This window comes from Aplysia californica, unplaced genomic scaffold (assembly GCF_000002075.1).
Source record: "Aplysia californica isolate F4 #8 unplaced genomic scaffold, AplCal3.0 scaffold00308, whole genome shotgun sequence".
NCBI classification, from domain to species: Eukaryota; Metazoa; Mollusca; class Gastropoda; order Aplysiida; family Aplysiidae; genus Aplysia; species Aplysia californica.
Window position 1 is genome coordinate 694883 of NW_004797578.1, and position 20685 is coordinate 715567.

At 38.8% G+C, this 20685-nt stretch overlaps 1 protein-coding gene across 3 annotated transcripts in view; it reads left to right on the forward strand.

The window, feature by feature from the left end:
- LOC101860420 overlaps positions 1–17458 on the forward strand; it is a 64833-nt gene extending 47375 nt beyond the window's left edge. For all 3 annotated transcript variants that reach the window (XM_013084665.2, XM_035970700.1, XM_035970701.1), the window contains 7 exons: positions 2649–2739; positions 5668–5792; positions 6357–6483; positions 9874–9986; positions 11610–11695; positions 12228–12414; positions 17297–17458. In XM_013084665.2, coding sequence (XP_012940119.1) covers positions 2649–2739; positions 5668–5792; positions 6357–6483; positions 9874–9986; positions 11610–11695; positions 12228–12414; positions 17297–17329 — 762 coding nt within the window. In that variant the 3' untranslated portion in view covers positions 17330–17458. The remainder of the gene's footprint in view (positions 1–2648; positions 2740–5667; positions 5793–6356; positions 6484–9873; positions 9987–11609; positions 11696–12227; positions 12415–17296) is intronic.
- The last annotated feature ends 3227 nt before the right edge of the window (positions 17459–20685 follow it).

A 20685-nucleotide genomic window follows, 5' to 3' on the forward strand; every position in this document is an offset into this window, starting at 1 on the left:
GACACACAAGCATGCACACACACACACACATACACACAAACACACACACAAACACACACACACACATACACACAAACACACACACACACACACACTCACACACACACATACACACACATACACACAAACACACACACACAAACACACACACATGCACCCACTCGCACGCTTGCACACTTTAAAAGCCATCTCCAAAAATCTATTGACCACTGAACAATAAAAACATAACATTAAGCTATATAAAAGTCAAAGTGCAAAAAGATCTAAGACACCCAACGTCAGCCTTCAAAGTTCAAAGCCGTGAGTCAAGGTCATCACACGTGCCGCCAATCCAAGTGTTGTCTTCCTACGCGTCGTGATTAATTTCATCACTACTACGCCTACCATCTGTAAGGCCCAATGTATGTTCTGACCTTTAGCCTAGCTTGGCCTAGAAACCCCGCAAACCACAAATTTGTCATGTTAGATCAGGTTGAATAACTACATTGTACTCCCTTTTAACCCAAAGAAAGAGGTCAACAAATAAAAATATATTCTGACACCAATGCCAAGGTCTGAAGGCTAAATCAACAAGTCTAATAACAAGGGAAGCAACCTCTCCTAAATGCCTTATGAAAGAGATTCTGATCCGTTTGCGCAAACGCGTTTAGGAAGAGAGACTGATCCTCTTCTGCAAATGGGTTATGAACTGCTTCGGCAAATGGGTTAGATCCACTCTGACAAGCGGGTTAGGAAAGAGAGTCAGGAGTCTGAATCTGGATAACGATTCATTGAGAATTATCTGATTATTTGGTTAGATTATCCGGATTTTTCCTACCACTAGTTAGCAGATATGAAAGAAAATATAGCACTGAGAGACGATTTTAAGTCGTTTCAGCGCTTTTTTTGTCCTCTTCGAAGCGTAAAAATGAGAAGAAAAGCGCTCCCCTGATTTCAGTATATTATGTTTCATATTTTCACTTCTATTTTAGGTACACATACATAACTTTCAGCATTTCTTTGCCTTACTTGAGGCAACCGACCTGGGAAGTTTGAATGATGCTGTTGTACTTTTTTAGGTGTAACCTTTCAAAGTTGGAAAATTGTTGATTTCATATGACACCTTCGATATTGCATAATCACTTTTAGAAACCTCAAACTATTATAATTGGAATGAATCTTCAATATTGTATCGCCATCTGATACTTTATTTGTTAACCTTCGGTTTCATAGACCATAATATGCTATGGTTTGTGTGTGTTTAGTTGGATGTTTTGACATTTTCCTTTGGTGGGGTAGGGGGGTAAAAATAGGTCAGGGAAAAGCCCTGGGCCAGTGGTGGATTTTGGCCTGGTAGGAAAAGAGTTAAAGGTTGACAAAGAAATTTTTTGGGGTTTCTGTGACTTTTAATAGCAATGTGACTTGCTGCTGTGTTGTTTAAACTTAGGATTTGCTGAGCATAAAAATGAAATGTGGAAAACCGCAAGGTTTTGTCATTTTCACTTCTGCTCTCAAGGGAAATGAATGCCGTGGTCCTTTTGCCATTGGACGACCTATCTCATATGAAACTGTTTATTGTGGTGTGCCTTTGAGGCTGAGAAAATGTGATGGAACCCATCCCTCTTTGGGCTGGACCACAGCCAATATTCCTCAACTGAATAAGTTGCCTTGATCATGAACACTAGACTGTTGAGGCTCTTCTGTGGGCTTATCTACCCTGGCCAGTAATCTGCAATAGTGATGGGTGATATCAGCAATATTGAATTCAATACGATATCGATATTTTTTCGGAAGAAATATCAATATTTTTCTATAGTATATTACAAAATTATTATCGATAACTTGAAATTCGCCATCAAATATAGGCCTCGAATCTTGTCGATATTTCCAACGCGCCAAACACGGCTGTCTTCTAGTATTTAAAAAATTTTTTTTTTGTTTGGATTTTTTTGGGTGTGTTTTATCGTGGGTGAAAACATAAAATCAGCCTGCTAATTCCTGGAAAACGGTGCTGAGTGGTGGGCATAATATCAAAATATCGAAATATCGATATTTTTTTGACTACTTTGATACGATATCGATATGTGTAAAAATATCAATATATCGATTTCGATATGCCAACCACTTATCTGCAACAAGGAAATCTCTTGTCCAGTAGTGTTATGTTAATACCAACCCATTGCATGGCTTGGTATACAAGCTGATGACAAGATCCCAGGGTGCAAGGTTTGGAACTTGCATGTAAGAGATTATGGAGGTGGATGAGGACCAAAGTGCCTATTCACCCTACCAGGCAGAGGGATTTGATTTGGTTGTAAATTATGTTAATGTTACGTCCCATCGACCCAATTTAGATCATTTGTAATGTAGGCTTCTTTGATTCTGCCTGTTGAAGCTAACCGTGGATGAAAGGGATGCAGCATCCCCAGGGATTTGGGAATCAAACTCACATATCCAGCTTGCAATGAAGAGTTTAATTTTTACACTGTAGATTCTGGTACAAGTAGGTGTGGCAGCTAGGCAACAAATGAAGATGCTTCATCATCATCTTCATCATCATTATTATAAAATTCAAATATAACCTTTTGTTTATACTTCCTGCTTTTTATCGCTGTGTTCAGCTTCAGGATGCATGTGTCATATTGTAAATGTTATTTTCTCCAATGCAGGTGAGATGTTTACGCATTCTATCTGTGAAGCAGAGCCCCTCTGGTAATGACATGGTGTTCGTCTTATTGTTCCCAGAATTTCCTCCTAAAGGTAAATTTCAGTTTATTACATGTTGTTGAATTTATATTTATGCTTGTCAAAAAGTCAGTCTAAAATTACTTGGCCCCTAGTTCTATCAGAAAACTTTTAAGCTTCAAGTTTATTTCACCTATTCCTCACAGACACCCTTTCCCGTCTTCAAACCTTTCTATCAAATAGAGGCAGCAAGCTAAATGACCTGTCAACAACGATTGCAAATCTCTGGAAATACTACAACGAAGTTGAGCTACAGTGAATACCATCCCTCTTCAACCAGTTTGAGAACAAGACAGTTGATTCCGTAACAAAAGAAGGCTATTGATCAGAGAAACCTGAAAAAAGAAAAAAAATATTCAGAGGCCAAAACCCCATCGAAATAGAGATACAAGCAAAGTGGAAGGAACACCCACTCTACAGCCATTTACTTACTTACGTCGTTGGAGAAAAGGCATCATTGCAGGTGGCACAATGCCATAGCTGCTCCTCCCTCCTCTCCAGGATCCATGAAAGGTTGTGCTTGCTGATCGTGCCAGTCATCAGCTGGTTAGATATTCTTCTGGCTTTTCCACGCAGGTTGCTGTCTCTCCCCGACCCTCTTGAGACACCAGCTTCCCTCAGTCTTTCCATTGTGTGTGATGTGGTGCCTTCATCTTCTCTGTGGTCATTGAACCATGCTGTCAATGCTGCCATGACAGTTGGTAGATCTAGTTGCATGGTGCTGCCAAGTGCCGCCAACGTAAGTTAAAAGCCTGGCCGGCTAGCTTACCAGCACGTTCATTGCCTCGAACTTCTGCATGACCAGGGTTAAAGATCTATACAATCCTTGTGAGTCTGCTGCTTTGTATTGCCTCTCCCCAGCCTGCATACATCATGTGTTTCTTCACTTTTTTTAGTGTACTCATTGATCCGTGACGAGGATGGCAGACTGATACTCCGTCGCCTTAATCCAGTGAAGGATCTCTGTGATGGCCTTCATTCCATGCACATGCTGGACGTGGTTATACTAGTGGCGCCTGACAGCTCTCTATCTGTGACCCCGTTTACACGGGCGCTGAAAGCCTATCCAAATTTGACACCACGCTGTATTGATCCATCTGTGAAGATGACTACGCCATCTTGTTCGCTGTTCTCCTCTATCAGTCTCTACCTCAGCATTGGCTGCCCCCTCATGACATTCTCTGCCTAAGGTTCCTACCACTTGAGTATAGTGCCCAAGTGTGTCGGTAACACTGACCCATGAGCTGCCCCTTCGGATGTCTTGCACTTCACAGCAGTTAGCCAAAGTTGTCGCTGCCTCATTCATCCTTTTAGTGCCTCTAAGCAGACGTGTGTGTACAGTTTTTCCCCCTTTGTCATGCAATGGGTGCTTATCATCGGCAATGACTCTCATAAATACGCTTTCACCTGAGCAATCTTATGACGTTCTACCATGGTTGGGAGGTCCAGGAGATAGCGCATAGCCTCGCAGGATGTGTCTCGTGTACACCTGAGAACAGTCCGCATACCTTCATTCTGAATTCTCTCAAGGCGTTTCAGCTGCGGCGTTGTCAAGGTGAGGAGACTGAGGCCATAATCTATCACAGACAGCACAAGAGTCTGGTATAGTATGGCTAAAATTCTCTGTGGCATTCTGTTACACACCTTGGTTTTCAGTGCAGTCAGACCTTTTCTGAACCTTGTGACGATCCTGGTTATGTGATCTTTATCTGAGAGTGATCTGTCATAGGTAATACCAAGATAATAATAATAATTGGTATTTGTATAGCGCTTAACTCGGCTCTACAGCAAGCTCTGTACACTTTACACAATATATAATTTCCCCAGCAGACCATAGAACAATCAGAAACATTCTCAGCCTCCAGGGAAGCATACAGTGCAAGCAGCTGATTAAGCACTCAAAAACTTACAAACTGACGAGATCTTTCACTGTCTATAGTTGGGTACCCATTCCCCAGTAGGTGAAGTGAGGAAAATTTGTGTAAAGTGTCTTTCCCAAGGACACAACGTCGGGTCCCTGATGGGATTCGAACCCACAACCTTACAGTTGGGAGTCTGAGTGCTCACGCTTCATGACCTTGCTGTTGATGGTGATGGACATCTCTGCTTTCACCGTGTGACTCTTCGGTGAGCACCACAGCACGCAGGCCTGGTCAGGGTGGAGTTTGCCGTTGTGGTCTACTCACCATTGCCCACAATTCGATCCGGCTCATGTTGCACTGCTTTAGCTGTTTCTTGCCGGCCCTTACCCTGTCTGTATACAAGGACATCATCTGCAAAGCTCAGCACATGCCTTGGGCCTTCCAGTTATTCTGAAGTGATTCCAACTGTGTATATCTTGAATAACACTGATGAGAGTGATGACCCCCGAGGCAACCCCGGTGTGATGCTTCTGGTGCCAGATGTCCAGTTTCCCAGCCGCATTGCAACTTTCCTCTTCAGCAATGCCTCACCTATACGAGCTGGGGGCTAATCTTCAGGTTGATCATTGTTCTCAAAAGGACATCATATTCAACCCTATTGTAAGCACCCTCGAGGTCAAGTGCCGCTATCAGTCTCCTCGCCTCTTTCAAACCCATCATAAACATCTGGTGCTAGTACAGCGGCATTCTTCCACGTTTCTTTCCCACTTCTGTTGCTACCCAGAGTCGCTGGAAGTGCCTCTTCCTTTTCTAGGTTTAGAGAGACTGTTCAAATAGAAGAAAAAAAATCTTTCAGTTAACTGCTGTTTTTGGATTAACCATTTTCGGTTTAAGTGTACTCCACTGTGTTAACAGGTTAATTTGAGAGTAAAATTATTTCCTGTACGCTCTTCAATACGGGGTTTCTGTTTAGCTTTATTGTTCAGATCTCTGAAGAGAGATACTGTTTTTGTATCTTGGAATATTTTTGGACTTGTGAAGTTCACAAATCTTCAGTTTATTTTTGTCTTGTGTGTTTCAGCATCACATCTGATGGTGATTGTCCTCCATTTACCCACAATGAAACTACGCAACTTCCGACAAGACATTAACCTCTCCAAGGAAGAATACAAGGACATTCAAGAGACAAAAATATCTTCCGCTGATGTATGTATTGTTGGCAAGAACTGACTGCTTAAATAGAGAAAAGATTATTTGTTTTGTTTTGTTTTGCTTTTTCAGAAGAAAATAATTATTCAAGCTCAGCTAACAGCTCATCTCTGAAGCTTAAAAGTTTTTTTTTAGTTAGATGAAATAAGATAAGATGATACTTTATTGTCCCAGAAGGAAATTTTTCTTTGCTGTACAGAAATGAAAAAACACATGCTGGTATACACAGAATATAAATGATACATTATTCAGTATGAAGAGAAAAGTAAAGCTGACAATAATACACAAATCACATAAGATGCATCACAAGCGGAAATTTATCACAGACCTTTACAGTTATATATAGATACGTTTATTTTTTAATTATACATTATATTATTTTTAAAAATCAACAGAAATACACACACTGATGGTTATGCTACTGTAGATTTATACCAGATGGTAAGAAACTTCTTTTGTATCTTTCTTTCTTTGTTCCTAGTGGTAGCTAGTTACCATCCGACCCCCACGCCCCCCTCCCCTAAAGCCCATAACTTCACTGTCTCTCTTACATGGTTCCAGATCAGTCAGGTGTATGGACCGACAGGAGCAGACTACCTGTTCATGACTCTCAACGGCAGGATCTCCTGTATGTCTCTCAACACCGGCTCGACAGTTCTACATGTGGACAATGTTTCCAGGCCCAAAGGTGACCATTGTAGGGGGCAGCGTTCAGTCATTACATACCATGGGGATAATAATGTTCGTTAATAATATAGGGGGCAATATTCAGTCTTTACACACTGCGGTGGTAATACTACAGTGGTCCATATTTCAGGTTTCTGTGATAACATATTAGTAATTAATAATATATGATAATACATATCATTTATATATTGCACAAATTTCTGCTCAGCAGCAAGCTCTGTACACTTTTCAATCTATATTAAACAAAAAGAGGTGTGTCAGAAAAGCCTTTTCCCCTACTTCATCTTTCTCCTGAGACTGATCCTGATTCCCTCCTCCTATTAGCTGCAATCTTCTCCTGTGTGTACCCAATTTCAACAGGTGATCTTTACTGAAGTCATGTGTCTATTGCAGGCTTTGTTGTGTCCAACCATTTCTTAGTTCTCCGCAGGTGTGATCTTTTAAAAACCTCCCATCTTCTTTGATGTAGCAGTGCAGTATTTTTTTGTCTTCCTGTCTGCTTTTTATTAACGTGTGGAGCTTAACACATGGATAATAGTGTTGATAGAGGTGTTAAAACTGTTAAACCCATATATATCGTTTCTCCATTTTTTAACACATGGATGTTTGGAGGGTGCCACTGATAGGTCAATTTCTTTTCTTTCCTTTTCTTGTCTTGTCTGTCTTGGTTTTTACCTGTACTAAATGACCAGGATAGAAATGATGTTCTTCTCTTTACTTGAGTGAGCAACTCAAACATGGGCTTAACGCTCTGGCTTCAAAACCATTAGTTTGTGATTTATAGTAGGACATTAACTCATTTGCTACATATTATTTTCGGCTTGTGGATGAATTTTTTTCGGGAGGGCGAAATGAGATGATGACTAGTGCGCAGTTCACAGGTCTTGGGGGCCATAAATTCAAATAAATATCAACATATTATATACCAACATTTTCAGTATGGTTTGTAGAATACATCTGTATTGTTTATTTGAGTATTTTTCAACTTTGGTTCCTGTAAAAAGGCGATGATGCAACACAATTGTGATTGGCTGCGGATAAAATTTGAAAACAAAAAATTAATAATCTCAGATGAAACTCAAAAAATATGTTTGCACCTAGTCAAATTATACATCAAAATAACCATAACCAGGGGCGTGGCATCACTTCCAGAGAAGGTGGCGCCAAGAACAAATTTATCACAACGAATAGTATTGCCTACTTATTACAGGCCTATAAACTGCAGACCTACTATATATACGCCTCTTCGTTTAATTTTAATACTGATATAGGGACACCTACTTCCATGCGAGAAGAATAGATAAGTGCTGGTACAATCTTTTATATTGATCGAGAGAGAGTTCAGCGCTCAAGATGCGCATAATCACATCACATAACTTCCAACTGATCAACAGAAAAGCACACATTCACAGTGAAGAACTTGCATGCACTATTGCCCTCTGGGCGTCTTGACATAATGACCCCATTCCCTGATTCCTTGCAGTTCTGGTTTCTAGAAAGCAGACAATAAAACCTATTTTTAGACAGTTCGCAACCATGCCATGTGGCCTTGTCCAGGCTAACTACCATCCCTTCCCAACCATACAGGCGCCAAATCCATCTTGGCCCCTTGGCCCAACAGTACAATCTCTTAGTATGATGGGAGCAATGATTATAAAGACCTGCGGTAGTATTTTTAGCTGAGTTATGTTCTTGGTGATATCTCTTTTGTCTTCCGTCAAACGTCTGGATGGGGTATTAAAGAAACTTTTTTTGCTATTCTTGGAAAGAAAACCCTGTTTTGAACTGATTGAATCAAAGTTTATTGATCATTTTGAATTATTTTGACCAGACGTCACACCTAAACAATGAACACCCAGATGGGTTCAGGCAGAGACACAGGTTCAGGCTGGGCCGATCTGGGTTCGGCGCCCTCGGTGAAGTCAGACGTAGGGACGAAAGACGCGGGGAGACCCTTGCGACCGGCAACGGGAGGCTTACCCACCCTACTCCCACTAGCCTTATTATACACACCTTAACTAAAGACTGGAGTACTTAGGAATAAGAGATTGGTTTGAAAAACATAATTATAGTGATATTTTGTTAAGTTTTGGAACATCGTATTTCCTTTTTTGAAAATCCTTTCTACATTTCAAAGGGTGGCGCCATGGCGCCATTTGCGCTTGGAGAGCCACGCCACTGACCATAACTGTATATAGAACAGGAAAATATTGAAAAATGAGCAGTTATTTACATACATTCCATAATATTTGTACATTTGGATCATAACCTCCGATATTGAAAAAAATTATTTTTTACAAATAATTTTGAAAAAAAGATCCCAAACAGAAAAAAAAAATTGTATCTTATATGGAATTATTTAGAATTGCATTTGGAATAAACCTGTACATGTCTCGGGTGGTACTTTTTGAGTAAATGCACCAAAAAGTAGTGATTTTGGGGAGAAAAAAATATTTTGACTATTTATATCTAGGCCTAGCACTCAAAAATATTGATTTCTCAATTACAGTGCTCTGGCAATTTGAGTCCAGTAGTATCAATATTATAAAGAAGAGTCCTACATTTCTTTAGTGAGCAAAATAATGATACATTTTGTTGTGTAAAAGTACTAAGACTGGTGTCTGGGCTATAATTTGGGCTTCGCGATAAAACAGTGTCCAATATAAACTTCGAAATCATGTTTCAAAACTGAATCAAAACTTCCGATTTTCGGTGGAAACGCTTGACCCGGGAGTCAACTTTATATTATGACCTTTATTTCAACATGGATATGTGGATTGGAATAGAAACCAAGCTAAAATTGAACGTCGGTTCTCGAGCCGCCGGGGACGGCTTAGCGTATTTTTTAGCCGCGCCGCTCCCCCACGGCTCAGCGTAGCGAATGAGTTAAGACAATACAAAAAAAGCAAACATTTGTGAGGCATCGTGGTGAAAACAAGTGCTCGTCAAAATAATGAAATCGAAGAAAACAGCATTTTTCTGGCCGTTGTGCAATTTTTTCTAATTTTCTTTTTTTGGCTCAACGCCTTTTATGTCTATCTAAAAACGCATTTCTGTGTGGATTGCAGGCCTACAGAAAAACATTGATTAAAGACTAAAAAAAAATGTAGATTTTCATTTTCCAAGGACTCTCAAGCTATGGAAGCTGCCAAACTTTGGCGGCCATTTTCTCATTAATTTTACCTCTGGAACCAGGCAACCCTCCCCTTGTTCAGTCGCAAATGTCTCGATTTCTATTCAACATAGAAGGATAATTTTTTCTCCAAAAGGAAGACAAATGAACAGACTTTAAGATGATGCCAATAACCCCATTTGCCCAAAAACTGATAAGTGCCTGATTCCACCACATGGTGCCACATTTCAGTGTCTTCATTAATTGTATCTTTCGCAGATCCCACTTTTAAAGGGCTTATGATTGATGAGAAACAGTTCAACTTGAGCAAGTTCCACCAGATTGGATGTCTGGGCAACATGGGTTCCATGTATGGTGTGATCTATGACAAGGTTTGTCTCTGTAGTAGTTAGTCTATTTCAGGAGGATGGATATTGATGTATGTATAATGAAAAGATGTATATAAGGGGAAAAAATATGCCACAGATATGTGAATGCTGACCTTTTTTTTTTTATAAACGGCTAAATAGGCGTGATATTGTAAAGAGGAAAAAAAAGGGGAAGGAACCTTCTTGAGACTTTTTTTCAACTTGCAGCAAAGTTTATTGTTAGCCTATGGATTGCCTATAGGTGAGGCAGCATACTTGACTCACACAACATCACACCGTAGCATATCACAGCCACTCTTTCATTGGCAATCACTGCCACAAATACATCATGAGTCACGTTTATAAAGACCTCACTGCATTTATTGTAAAAGAAATGGAAGAAAACACCCCCTTCCAAAACATAATTGACCCTGCTTACACTCTCGGAGAAAAAATCAGTCAATTAAACAATGCATTTAGGGGCGTTCACATCCACATGTCACACGGCCAACCACTGTCAAAAGACGGACTACCACACTTTTTGACATATGCATCAAAACTTACATGTCATTCTACAGGAGACACTTTAGTGAAAAGGTACTTCCCAAACACCACATTCTAGAAAACCACTGCATCCCGTGGATACAAACGTATGGGTTTGGTTTGGCTTTAGATGGGGAACAGGGTGGTGAACGTATCCGTGCTTCTGTGACAAAGCTAGAGAGAAGAGGAGCTGGGATGCGTAATATCGAACAACAGCTGAAAGTTGTGATGCAATCTCAGCACCTCAGGTCAAATCCTGAACTATTATCCAACGTGCCTCCGACAAAGAAAAAAAAGGTGATACTGCAATCAACTCTTCACTACTCCAAAACTGTGGACTTGGCACAAAAACAACAAAGTGAGTTTTTATATTTGACCATTTTTGGTGTATTTTATGTGAATTTGAAGAATGTTTTTTCGCTTTGATTGACTGAAATGTTGATTTAAAAATCTACACCCCCCCTAAGGGCAATGTTAATATATGAGCCATTTTTAGAACGCTATATATATATATTTATCTTTATTTCATACAGTTTTGCATCTTTTTCAGTAAGTGCAGAAGTTCTTTCTTGTTCCAAACAGGCAAAATAAAATAACGGCAAAGTCACTGATCGGCACATTTTGAGAGTTTAATTGTCCTAAAAATGAAATGAACAATGCTGTCACCGGGACACCGGGAATTCCCCTGGCCTCGAGTTCATGACCCCGCGACCGGGGTCAGATTACAAGATGAGGCGCGCTAGCTGCCTGCAAACTAAAGTATCACTTTCTAACAGCCGTGTGTGATATAGCCATGACTCCTATTGTCTGCAAGCTCCACAACTGTTCTAAGTCTAGAAAGTAAAAGTTTTCAGGAGAGAGAAAAACTTTCATTATTTTAGCAATTGTTTGCACCTACATAATGTCTCTTTTTATTTACTGTTTTCAACATTCGGAGTTTGAATTTCGACAAAATATCAAGCATATGCAACAGGTACCATGCACAGATTACAAAACTGCAATAAAAATATTTTCAAAATTTTGGGCATACCTCTGAACAGCTGGTCATTGTTATGTTTTGTTCCCCCCAAAATTCTGACGGAGTGTTAATTTTTGTCTTCGCAGTCATCAGTATTGGTGAAAGTTTTACGCCTGGATGATGGCAATGACCATGAAGATTCTCGAGCAACGTGGAAATCCTACCAGAAATGGTGAGGCAGATGAATATTGAAACACGTTAGGGCTGCCATACAAAATGGTTTCGATCGGTGAACTAGTGTTGTAGTAAATTTTTTTGGTATGTTCTCTTAGTTGACATCAGAGCCCGTTGATATCTGCAGTATAATGATTTAGGGCTCTTTGTTTGCTTTTGATAAGAGGTGAGCTTTACTTTTTTTAAAGGAATATGTTAAATTTGGCATCTCAGTTTTTCTGCTATGGTCCTCACAACCAAGGTCAAAATGCATGTCTGAATTGCATCAGTGAGTTCCTTGAACATTAACGGTTGTAAAATCCCCACCAAACTCTCTACTTGAGAGATTAAAACTAGTCTGAACAACAGCATGCTGGAAAGGTTGTCACGACAGTAATCAAAGACAGAAGCAGGGTCAAAAGCATACAGTTTTTATTATAGCAAGTGCCAAAACTGGTCACAAAGGGTTTCTTAAATGCTCTTTTTTCCTTGTAATGATTGTAATTTATTATCAACTAGATGTATGTCTGCACTTCTGTCTCACGCAACAGGCATGGCTTCAAACTGACCCCATCAGAACTACGCATTAACCCAGTTAATTGGGTCCTATCGGACATGAAGCACAAGGAGGTTGAGATGGCCAGTATGTTCTTGTCCTTGCTACATGACCAGCTGGGCACTTCTGCTGACCACAGCAAACAGGACAAGATTGATGGCTATCTAGCTGCAGAAGCTAAGGTTTGTGTTCCCTTTATATGTACAGTGGAAACGATATATAACAAACACCGGTAATAACAGGGATCCGGTAATAACAGGGATTTTTTTAAATCCCCGTTTTTTCCTACTCTTTGTCTCTATTAAAAGTTATCGGCAATAACAGGGCCTCATCGGATCCCAACCGGTTATAGCAGGGACAAATGCTCGTTAACAATGTGTAAAAAGTAAAAGAGAGAGAGAGAGAGAGAGAGAGAGAGAGAGAGAGAGAGAGAGAGAGAGAGAGAGAGAGAGAGAGAGAGAGAGAGAGAGAGAGTAACGCAGTGATGGAGCAAGCCCACACAAGCCATGCCACTGCAAGCACACACAGCATGTGAAGTGAGAGAGGGCTGCGGTGTGCTGCAGACCTCGATCTAGCCCGAAACCTAGCAACACGCACGTGTAATGTGTCACCAACGCACATCAAGCGCAAGAGAAAATACCTTTCAATTGACAAAAAATACGAAATAATCCAGGTTGTTGACTAAAAGCAAGCTCCACTGGCAGAGAATTTGTTGTTGTTCGACATTCCACAAGGGTCGATTCACACCATTATCAAGGATAGAGCGAAGATAGCGGCAGCATACTCCAAAGGAAAGTTTGCTCAGGATCGAAAGAAGATAAGACTACCCGATGCAGATGCTGTGGACCAAGCTCTTCTGATGTGGTTTAAGAAGGCAAGGAGAAAGTTAGTGCCAAAACCCCTGTTCGTGGGTACTTGTGGCAAAGGAAAATACCCATGAATAAGTACAGCTGGATTAGTCCACAATAAATGCTTACTTTCCTTGCATTTCTGATTTAACAGGGATCGGATATAACAGGACATTTTCTCTACTCCCACCATCCCTGTTATATCAGGTTTCTACTGTATTGTATTTTGTGGATTTGCTTTAAGTTTTAGTAAGAGATTCTCTGCGCTTGCAACACAATGAGGTCATAATATAAGTGCCAAAGATTAGAGATGTTACAAGAGAATAACAAACATGAAAAAGAAGGAGGGGTGATAAGAACGATAGATGTTTGAAGGAAAGACGCAAACTGCACCACAGCACCTGTCAGTCACTTACTTTTGTGGATTTAAAGGTAGACACAATTACATGAAAGCAGATATTAGGCAGAGATTTTAAAAATGAGTTAAAACACTATGATGTAATAGCAATCATTCCAAGACCACAGTAAGGAACAAGGATAAAAGAAGTGAGAAAAGAAAAGCAAAGAAAAAGGAAGTTATTATTTTGCCCCCCTGGCTTCTGCATTTTTTAATTTTTTGGATTTGGACCCCCCATTTCCAGCTATGGTTGGAGCCTATCCTTTGATTTTCAAAATAGCAGGCGCTGGCTCCTCACTGAAACTTGGCGATGCGTTCAGTTCTTATAAAGAGAGAGTTTAAGCTCAAATTAAAGGCTTTCCAAACTGAAGCACTTATACAATTCATTATTCTTTTGCAGATAAATTGAAAAGTGACCCCACCCACACCCACACACACACACACACACACACACACACACACACACACACACACACACACACACACACACACACACACACACACACACATACATCCAAAGAAGACCCACAAGAATAACAAAATATAAAGCGGATAGTAACCAAAAACTAACAAGTAAAATTTGTACAAAATAAATAAAACAACCCCCCCCCCCCCCCCCCACACACACACACAAACACGCACACTTTTTTTTGTCTAAGCCACCCACTGCAATAGACTATTGAAAAAGTAAATATTAAATAACAACTAACAAATGCAGAATAATGACCAGATTATTGGCAGCCCCCAGGGGGCAGTATAATCAAAGAGTCTACATAATAAGAGGGGCCACTCCTCTCTTTGAGCCAATTAAAAGTGTCCTCAAAATTCGGTGGCGCCCTCTTCACAAATGCGCACCCTTTGCGAACAGAGTTACCCTGTTTGTGTTTAAAAAATCAAAGTGAAACTAACAAGTTTTTGAATAAATTAGAATTCAAATTTCTGAAGAACGCTTTTTAAAATGGTTTCGCTGATAAAAAACTTCTTCCAGAGGAAGGGGTGACTGCTTTCTTTGTTTAATTTGACTTTAGAATGAAAGGCGAGAGGTCATTAAAAAATTTTTAAAACTAAAAACCTCCGCACTGAACGAACCCGAACAGCTGATGAACAGCAGTCGATTTGTGCACGCAAGGAGGTGCTATTCCTATTCTTCTTCTGGAGAAATGAAAGAGAGCTTCACAACAGACTGCAGTGCCATCTGAAGAAAAGAGCGAACTTCCGGCGGACACTTTTTTGGCTGAGTGGCCCATCTTGTTATGTACTATCTTTGGCTGAGTGGCCCATCTTGTTATGTACTATCTTTGGCTGAGTGGCCCATCTTGTCTTGTACTATCTTTGGCTGAGTGGCCCATCTTGTTATGTACTATCTTTAGTATAATGGAAGCCACCAAAAAAGAGGTACGCATGGTATCCTCTGATCTCTCTTTTATTTGGTTGTAGTCGGGGAAGTGGGCTGTTATAATTTTGTCATTTGTCCACCTTGTGGGCTGTGGGCATACTGTGAAGACTGTCAAAGTTGAAAAGTTCAATAAGTATTTTATGATTTCAGTCAGCACGACATTTTGTCTTCAGCAAGTTGTATTGTGATTTCTTTCGCACTGTAAATCTATTTAAGCAAAGTAAATGGAACAGAACTGTATCTTTTTTCCTTTGCGAATTTGTCTTTTGGTTTCTTTTAAGATATATCGTGCCCTTACAGCAATCAAATCAGAGCGGGTAAATTGGTTTAAGGGCCTTTCTATAGTCCGTCCCATAATTCGTGAACACGTTAGAAGCTAAATATCTCAACTACTTTCGATTTTAACCATATTTTTGGTGATAGTTATATACATCCACGACCTTATGAAAATTAAAATTTGGAAGAGAATTAGTGACTGGTTAATTAATTATTCTTTATCATTACGTATGCAAATGTGTCCCTGCTGTTCTACAAGTTTATCAGCCTGATATCCTTGGGCTTTTCTGCTTTCTTTAACGAGCAAAAGTAGCTCGGGTTTAAGCTGAGACAGTGCAAATGGTATGCTCTCTTTGTTGAGCCAATCTTTTATTTCCTCTTTCCTGCTTGAACTTTTTGGAGTATTGTCCTCTTCTTCCACTACGTTGTGATATGATGCATTCATTATTCTTCACTATGCAAAATGGCTTGTCCAGTGTAGGTAATATTTTTTGAAGAATCCAATTTCGAAAAATGTTGCCATTCATTTCCTTGTGATAATCCCGGTTTTCACTGGAATTGTATTTGAAAATTAGTTCACTGCTTCCACAGTGTGCAAAATTATCAGTCTCTCTCCTTTTCCAGCTGGAACTTGTCTTTTAATATATCCATCCTTGACTGCCATTCTTTTTGGAGCACATGGTGAGCGTTTATAAAAGTTTCGTCTAGCAAGAAAACCTCATATCCTTTCTCACGGACGTCTTTCAATAACACTCTCAAGTACTTACTTCTTAAAACAACAATAATATGATTTCTTCCGCACAGTAAATTTTCCCACCTTTTGATTTCCTGAACGTAAACTCAACACGTCTCTATTTTTTCAAAAGGCATGTCTCCGATATGTTTGTATAATGATTATCGCAAAACCATCTTTTCAACTTTCTGAGAGTAACAAATTCATTTCTTTCAAACATCTTTACTATTGCTCATAGGATAAACTCCTTATCAAAACTATCAGTCTTCAAAGGCCGTCCTCTTTTAGCTAGGAAAGTCTCTTCATTCATTTCATGCTGTTTAATCCATCTTGACAGTGCTTCTGTTCAAACCTAAGGCATGCCGAGTTCTTTCTTTTGGATTCCCTATACCATGGTACAAAGCTCCTCTCTTTGCCTCTCTATTAAAATGGGAGTAGAGCTAAGCGCAACCTTTTGAAGAGTGGTGAAAGTGGTTTTGAATGACTTCTTGCCCCTCATAGTGCAAACAAATTGTTGACACAAAGCGAAATCAAGAACAAAACTTATAAGGGAACATCCAGTTATTAAAAATATTTTGCAAAATGATTCAAAATTCCAAAGCTAGACTATGCCTCTGACTTCTTTGAGTTGCTGTGATGAAAGAAAGGAAGTCACAAAATACCTAATTAATTTAGGGTCTCGCTCCACGTGAGCTAATGTAGTTGAGTAAACAATCCCGCGATTTGAGTGAGTAGCATAGGTTAATGGTGAGTTTTCACTCCGCTCCAAGTGCCCACGTGCTGCAACATGCTCAGACATAAGGACTTTGCCTCATGAATAGATTAAAATATTGAAATATTAACAGCTGTCGATTGTAACTAATTCTCCCTCTGTTTAATTGGACGAAAGAGCTCGTCCACGGTCTTTAAGACTTATGTGAATAGTCTTTTAATGGCAGGATTGGTGTACTGTAAATAGCCTAAATTTTCATCATTTATTTCTATGAAGTGTTCAAAACTTACAGAACAAACTATAGAAGGAAAAAGAGCACTGAACTGAGGTGACCAACAACTTTGTATTTTTTATATATTGTAATAATGTTATTTATACAGTTGATTGTTATGTCTGACATAGAGTAACAAATAAACTCCTGTCTCGATAGATCCATTGCATTTTTGTGTCCCTCCATTTTCTTTTCTTTGTCATAACAATTAGTAAATACTGGTCTTTTTTTGTTTTTGTATCTCAATCAGTAAGTGCTGATCTTGAAAGGGATCATTTTGCGTACATTTACTATTTTAAGTTGATGAAAGTGCTATAGCAGAATTTATATGATTAAAATAAAACAAAACTTCTAATACTTCAGATGTGAATGCTCAACTTATTTTTAAAAATGAAAATGGTTTATTTTCTTTTTAAATCTTTTTCTTTCAGATGTCAGATCAGGCTCTCCTCCGGGACTTGTGATGCACCAAGCTTGCATGTTTACAGCTTTACAATCTTAATCTTTGTATTATTTACTAGTCAAATATTCTTTTGCTGTAAAGATTTATGATCTTAATCTTTTTTTTAAAAAAATAAAACCATTATGGCACAGTTGTTTACTTACTTCGCCTGTGTGGAGAAGTTTGAAATTCATATGTGAGGCATCATGGTGAAATCAGGCGCTCATTAAAATAATCAAATCGAAGAAATCGGCATTTTTTTTGGCGGATGGGCATTTTTTTCTAATTTTCTTTTATAGGCTCAACACCTTTTATGTCTATTTAAAAACATAAAAACATATATTTTTTGCGTGGATTTTACTGAAAAACATTGATTAAAGGAACTAAAAATATAAATTTTCAGTTTCCAAAGACTCTCAGGCTATGGAAGTTACCAAACTTTGGCGTCCATTTTCTCGCTAATTTTACTTCTGAAACCAGGCGACCCTGACCTCCTTCAAACGCAAATATTTCAACTTCTATTCAACATAGATGGACATTTTTTTACCAAAAGGAAGGCAAATGCTGTTAAGATGATACCAACAACCCCATATGCCCCAAAATTGACGTGCGCCTGATTCCACCATATCGTGACACATTTCATCTGAGTGAGTTGGATAAATGTTCCCTGCCACTCTCTCCCATAATAATATGTTTTCATATCGAAATGTCTTGTTTTTTATGTCTACAAGTTCAGTCTTCCAAGTGACCAACTCTCTGTCTCCTTGAAATATTCACGAACTTCTACTAAATCAACAACAAGGAAGTTTTCTGTTCAGTCACAGAGTTAAAGAATTATTCAGGTTGTTGTTTTTTTAAGTTACCAGTTGTTTCTTTCTCGAGAGAAGTTTTGTTTAAAATGCAGTCTAAGATAATTCAGTTCAGGAAAGAGGAGCAATTGATTTGCTGCTGAGAATCTAAGAGAGGCCAATATTTTTAAAAAGAATTGACCATGAGAATTTTATCATCAAGCTTTCTTCAGAGTTGCACTGTTTTCTTCAAGTTCGACTGATGCCTTAGTGAATGTTTTCTTTACAAAATTCTGCTCATTCCAAATGAATTAAACATTTCTATTTTTACCATGTACATCTAACTAGATTAATACCTTGTCATATTTTCCTTCTCAGACATAAGGTTCAGACTGACAGGTTTAGTACCATATTGTACATTTTTAAAACTAAATCTCAGTCAGTCATGTACAAGATGAAAGCTTATTTAACTGACTTATATAATATAAGTCACAAAACAAATGGATAGGCTTTGCCTCTTAAATATGGTTATGTCAAAAAACTGTTTTAATGTAAATTTGAGAGGAATAACTAGTGCAGCTTCCTACAAGAACTATATTTTTGGAGACTAAAATGTATTCACACGGTTCACCACCTTAGAATTACAAAGTTCTATCTGCTCAGTACCTAGTTTTGAGAAATTTTTGATGTTAAAAATTTTGAGTTCCACAATATTTCAAGCTTTTTGGAATGCAATTCTTTGAATATCTTGATAACGACTCTGAATAATCTTATGATTTTGATAGAGCAGATAGAACATTTGGTTCCTGATCTCATGGTCTCAGTAAATCAAAACAGCCAAAAACGTCAGATAGAACTTTGTAATTCTAAGGGAGGGAGTAGTCGACACCGATGGCCCTGTGTTCATCACAACAGTTAAACATGAGTGACAACTGAATAATACTTCACATAAATAATGTAAGCAAAATATTTTCGGCCATTTCTACTCTTGATTTCAGTCTTGTTGTCCTTAGGGAAGGTAAAATGAAGCTTTTATTAAAGGTTTTTAAAAACTCTTTATCTCCGAGGGGGGTAGAAGAACCACTACAATGGGACCTTTTTTGGTACTCAATCTAAAAAGGACAAAAACGTCACTAAATTGGTAATTAAATCAAAGCAAGTGAACATATCTAGATAGTTCTTCATCTAATGAATGAACTCTCAGTAAAAGAGACCTGTTTTTGGTAATTGCCAAAAAGTGATTTGATGTCGAAGTCGTCGTAAAGGAATGTGCCTCAGCCGCTGCCAGCCGCTCACTGGCACAGCACTTCGGACCACCAGCCGTTAAGAAGTATCTGTTCTCAACTCCCTCCCCCCTCCCCTAAAACAACCCATATTATATGCCTCACATTAAAAGCGTTGCTTTTATGTAAGAGACTTACATTTTGATAGCCAAATTGAAAAATAGCTTTGGTCGAAGTTTTGCGTCCTGTCAACAATTTTTTAGTTCATTTTTGCTTCTGTATATTGGCTGAAAATGTCAACGTATAAATAGACTTTCAATTTTTCTTAAGATTTTTTTGTGATGTCACATGCCTTCTTCAAAACCAGCAATGCCAGATTTAAGGAAATCACATTTTCAACTCTTTTCTTATTTAAAGGTTCATGTACATGTTAACTTGTTCTTTGACGAGAGGCACATGATACGTTTTCTGCCTGAATGATATTTCATACTATGCTCATTTTTGTGCTTTCACTTGGTAATATCAGGGTTCCATTACTGTGCACAAAACATGAATAAACATCACGAGTAAAAGGATCTCCTAAAACAGTTTTAAGAAACATTTTTGTCCTATTTGTCAGCAAATACAAAATGGGGTTGTTTGAGTGAGGAGATATTGTCAGCGAGTACAAGCTGGTTGTTCTGCTTTATTTTCCAAAATTTTAACTTCAACAGAAAATGCAAGGAAACGGTACAGAAAATGAGAATGAGTTGAATGGTTTGTTTTTCATTGTTTGTATAATTTCTGGTATTTTTCTTTTTGTGTTCATCTTTATCAAAAGTTGAAAAGCTAGCAGTGGTTAATGCAAATTTGAAAAATTGCAGTCTTTGTTCTATAGAGTGCATTTAAAGCGCTAAGATTGGTCTCAAATGCAGAGAAGTTTCTCTGATGTCATTTCTTGTTTCACTGTAATTTAGACGGGTTTCCATAGCTACAGAAATTGTAAAGATTGTAACTGTAGTTGTTCTCTACTCCCACCAACACAATTGTGTCACGACGCGGTGGAATCAGGCTCTCGTCAATTTTTGGGCATTACGAGTTATTCAACAACACCTGTGAGAAATTCAACATGAAAATAAGCACATCTAAAACAAAAGTTATGAAAGTGAGCCGAAACCATAGTCCCCTGAACATCCATGTCAATAGTAAACAACTGAAACAGGTGAAGGAGTTTAAATATCTTGGCAGCACTTTTTCTGAAAACGGGTCCATAGACAGAGAAATAGAAATGCGAACTCAAAAAGCCAACGCTGTCACCTACCAGCTCGCACCCCTCCTATCTCATCCAAACTTCTCCATGGACACAAAGAGACAGCTTATCACCTCAA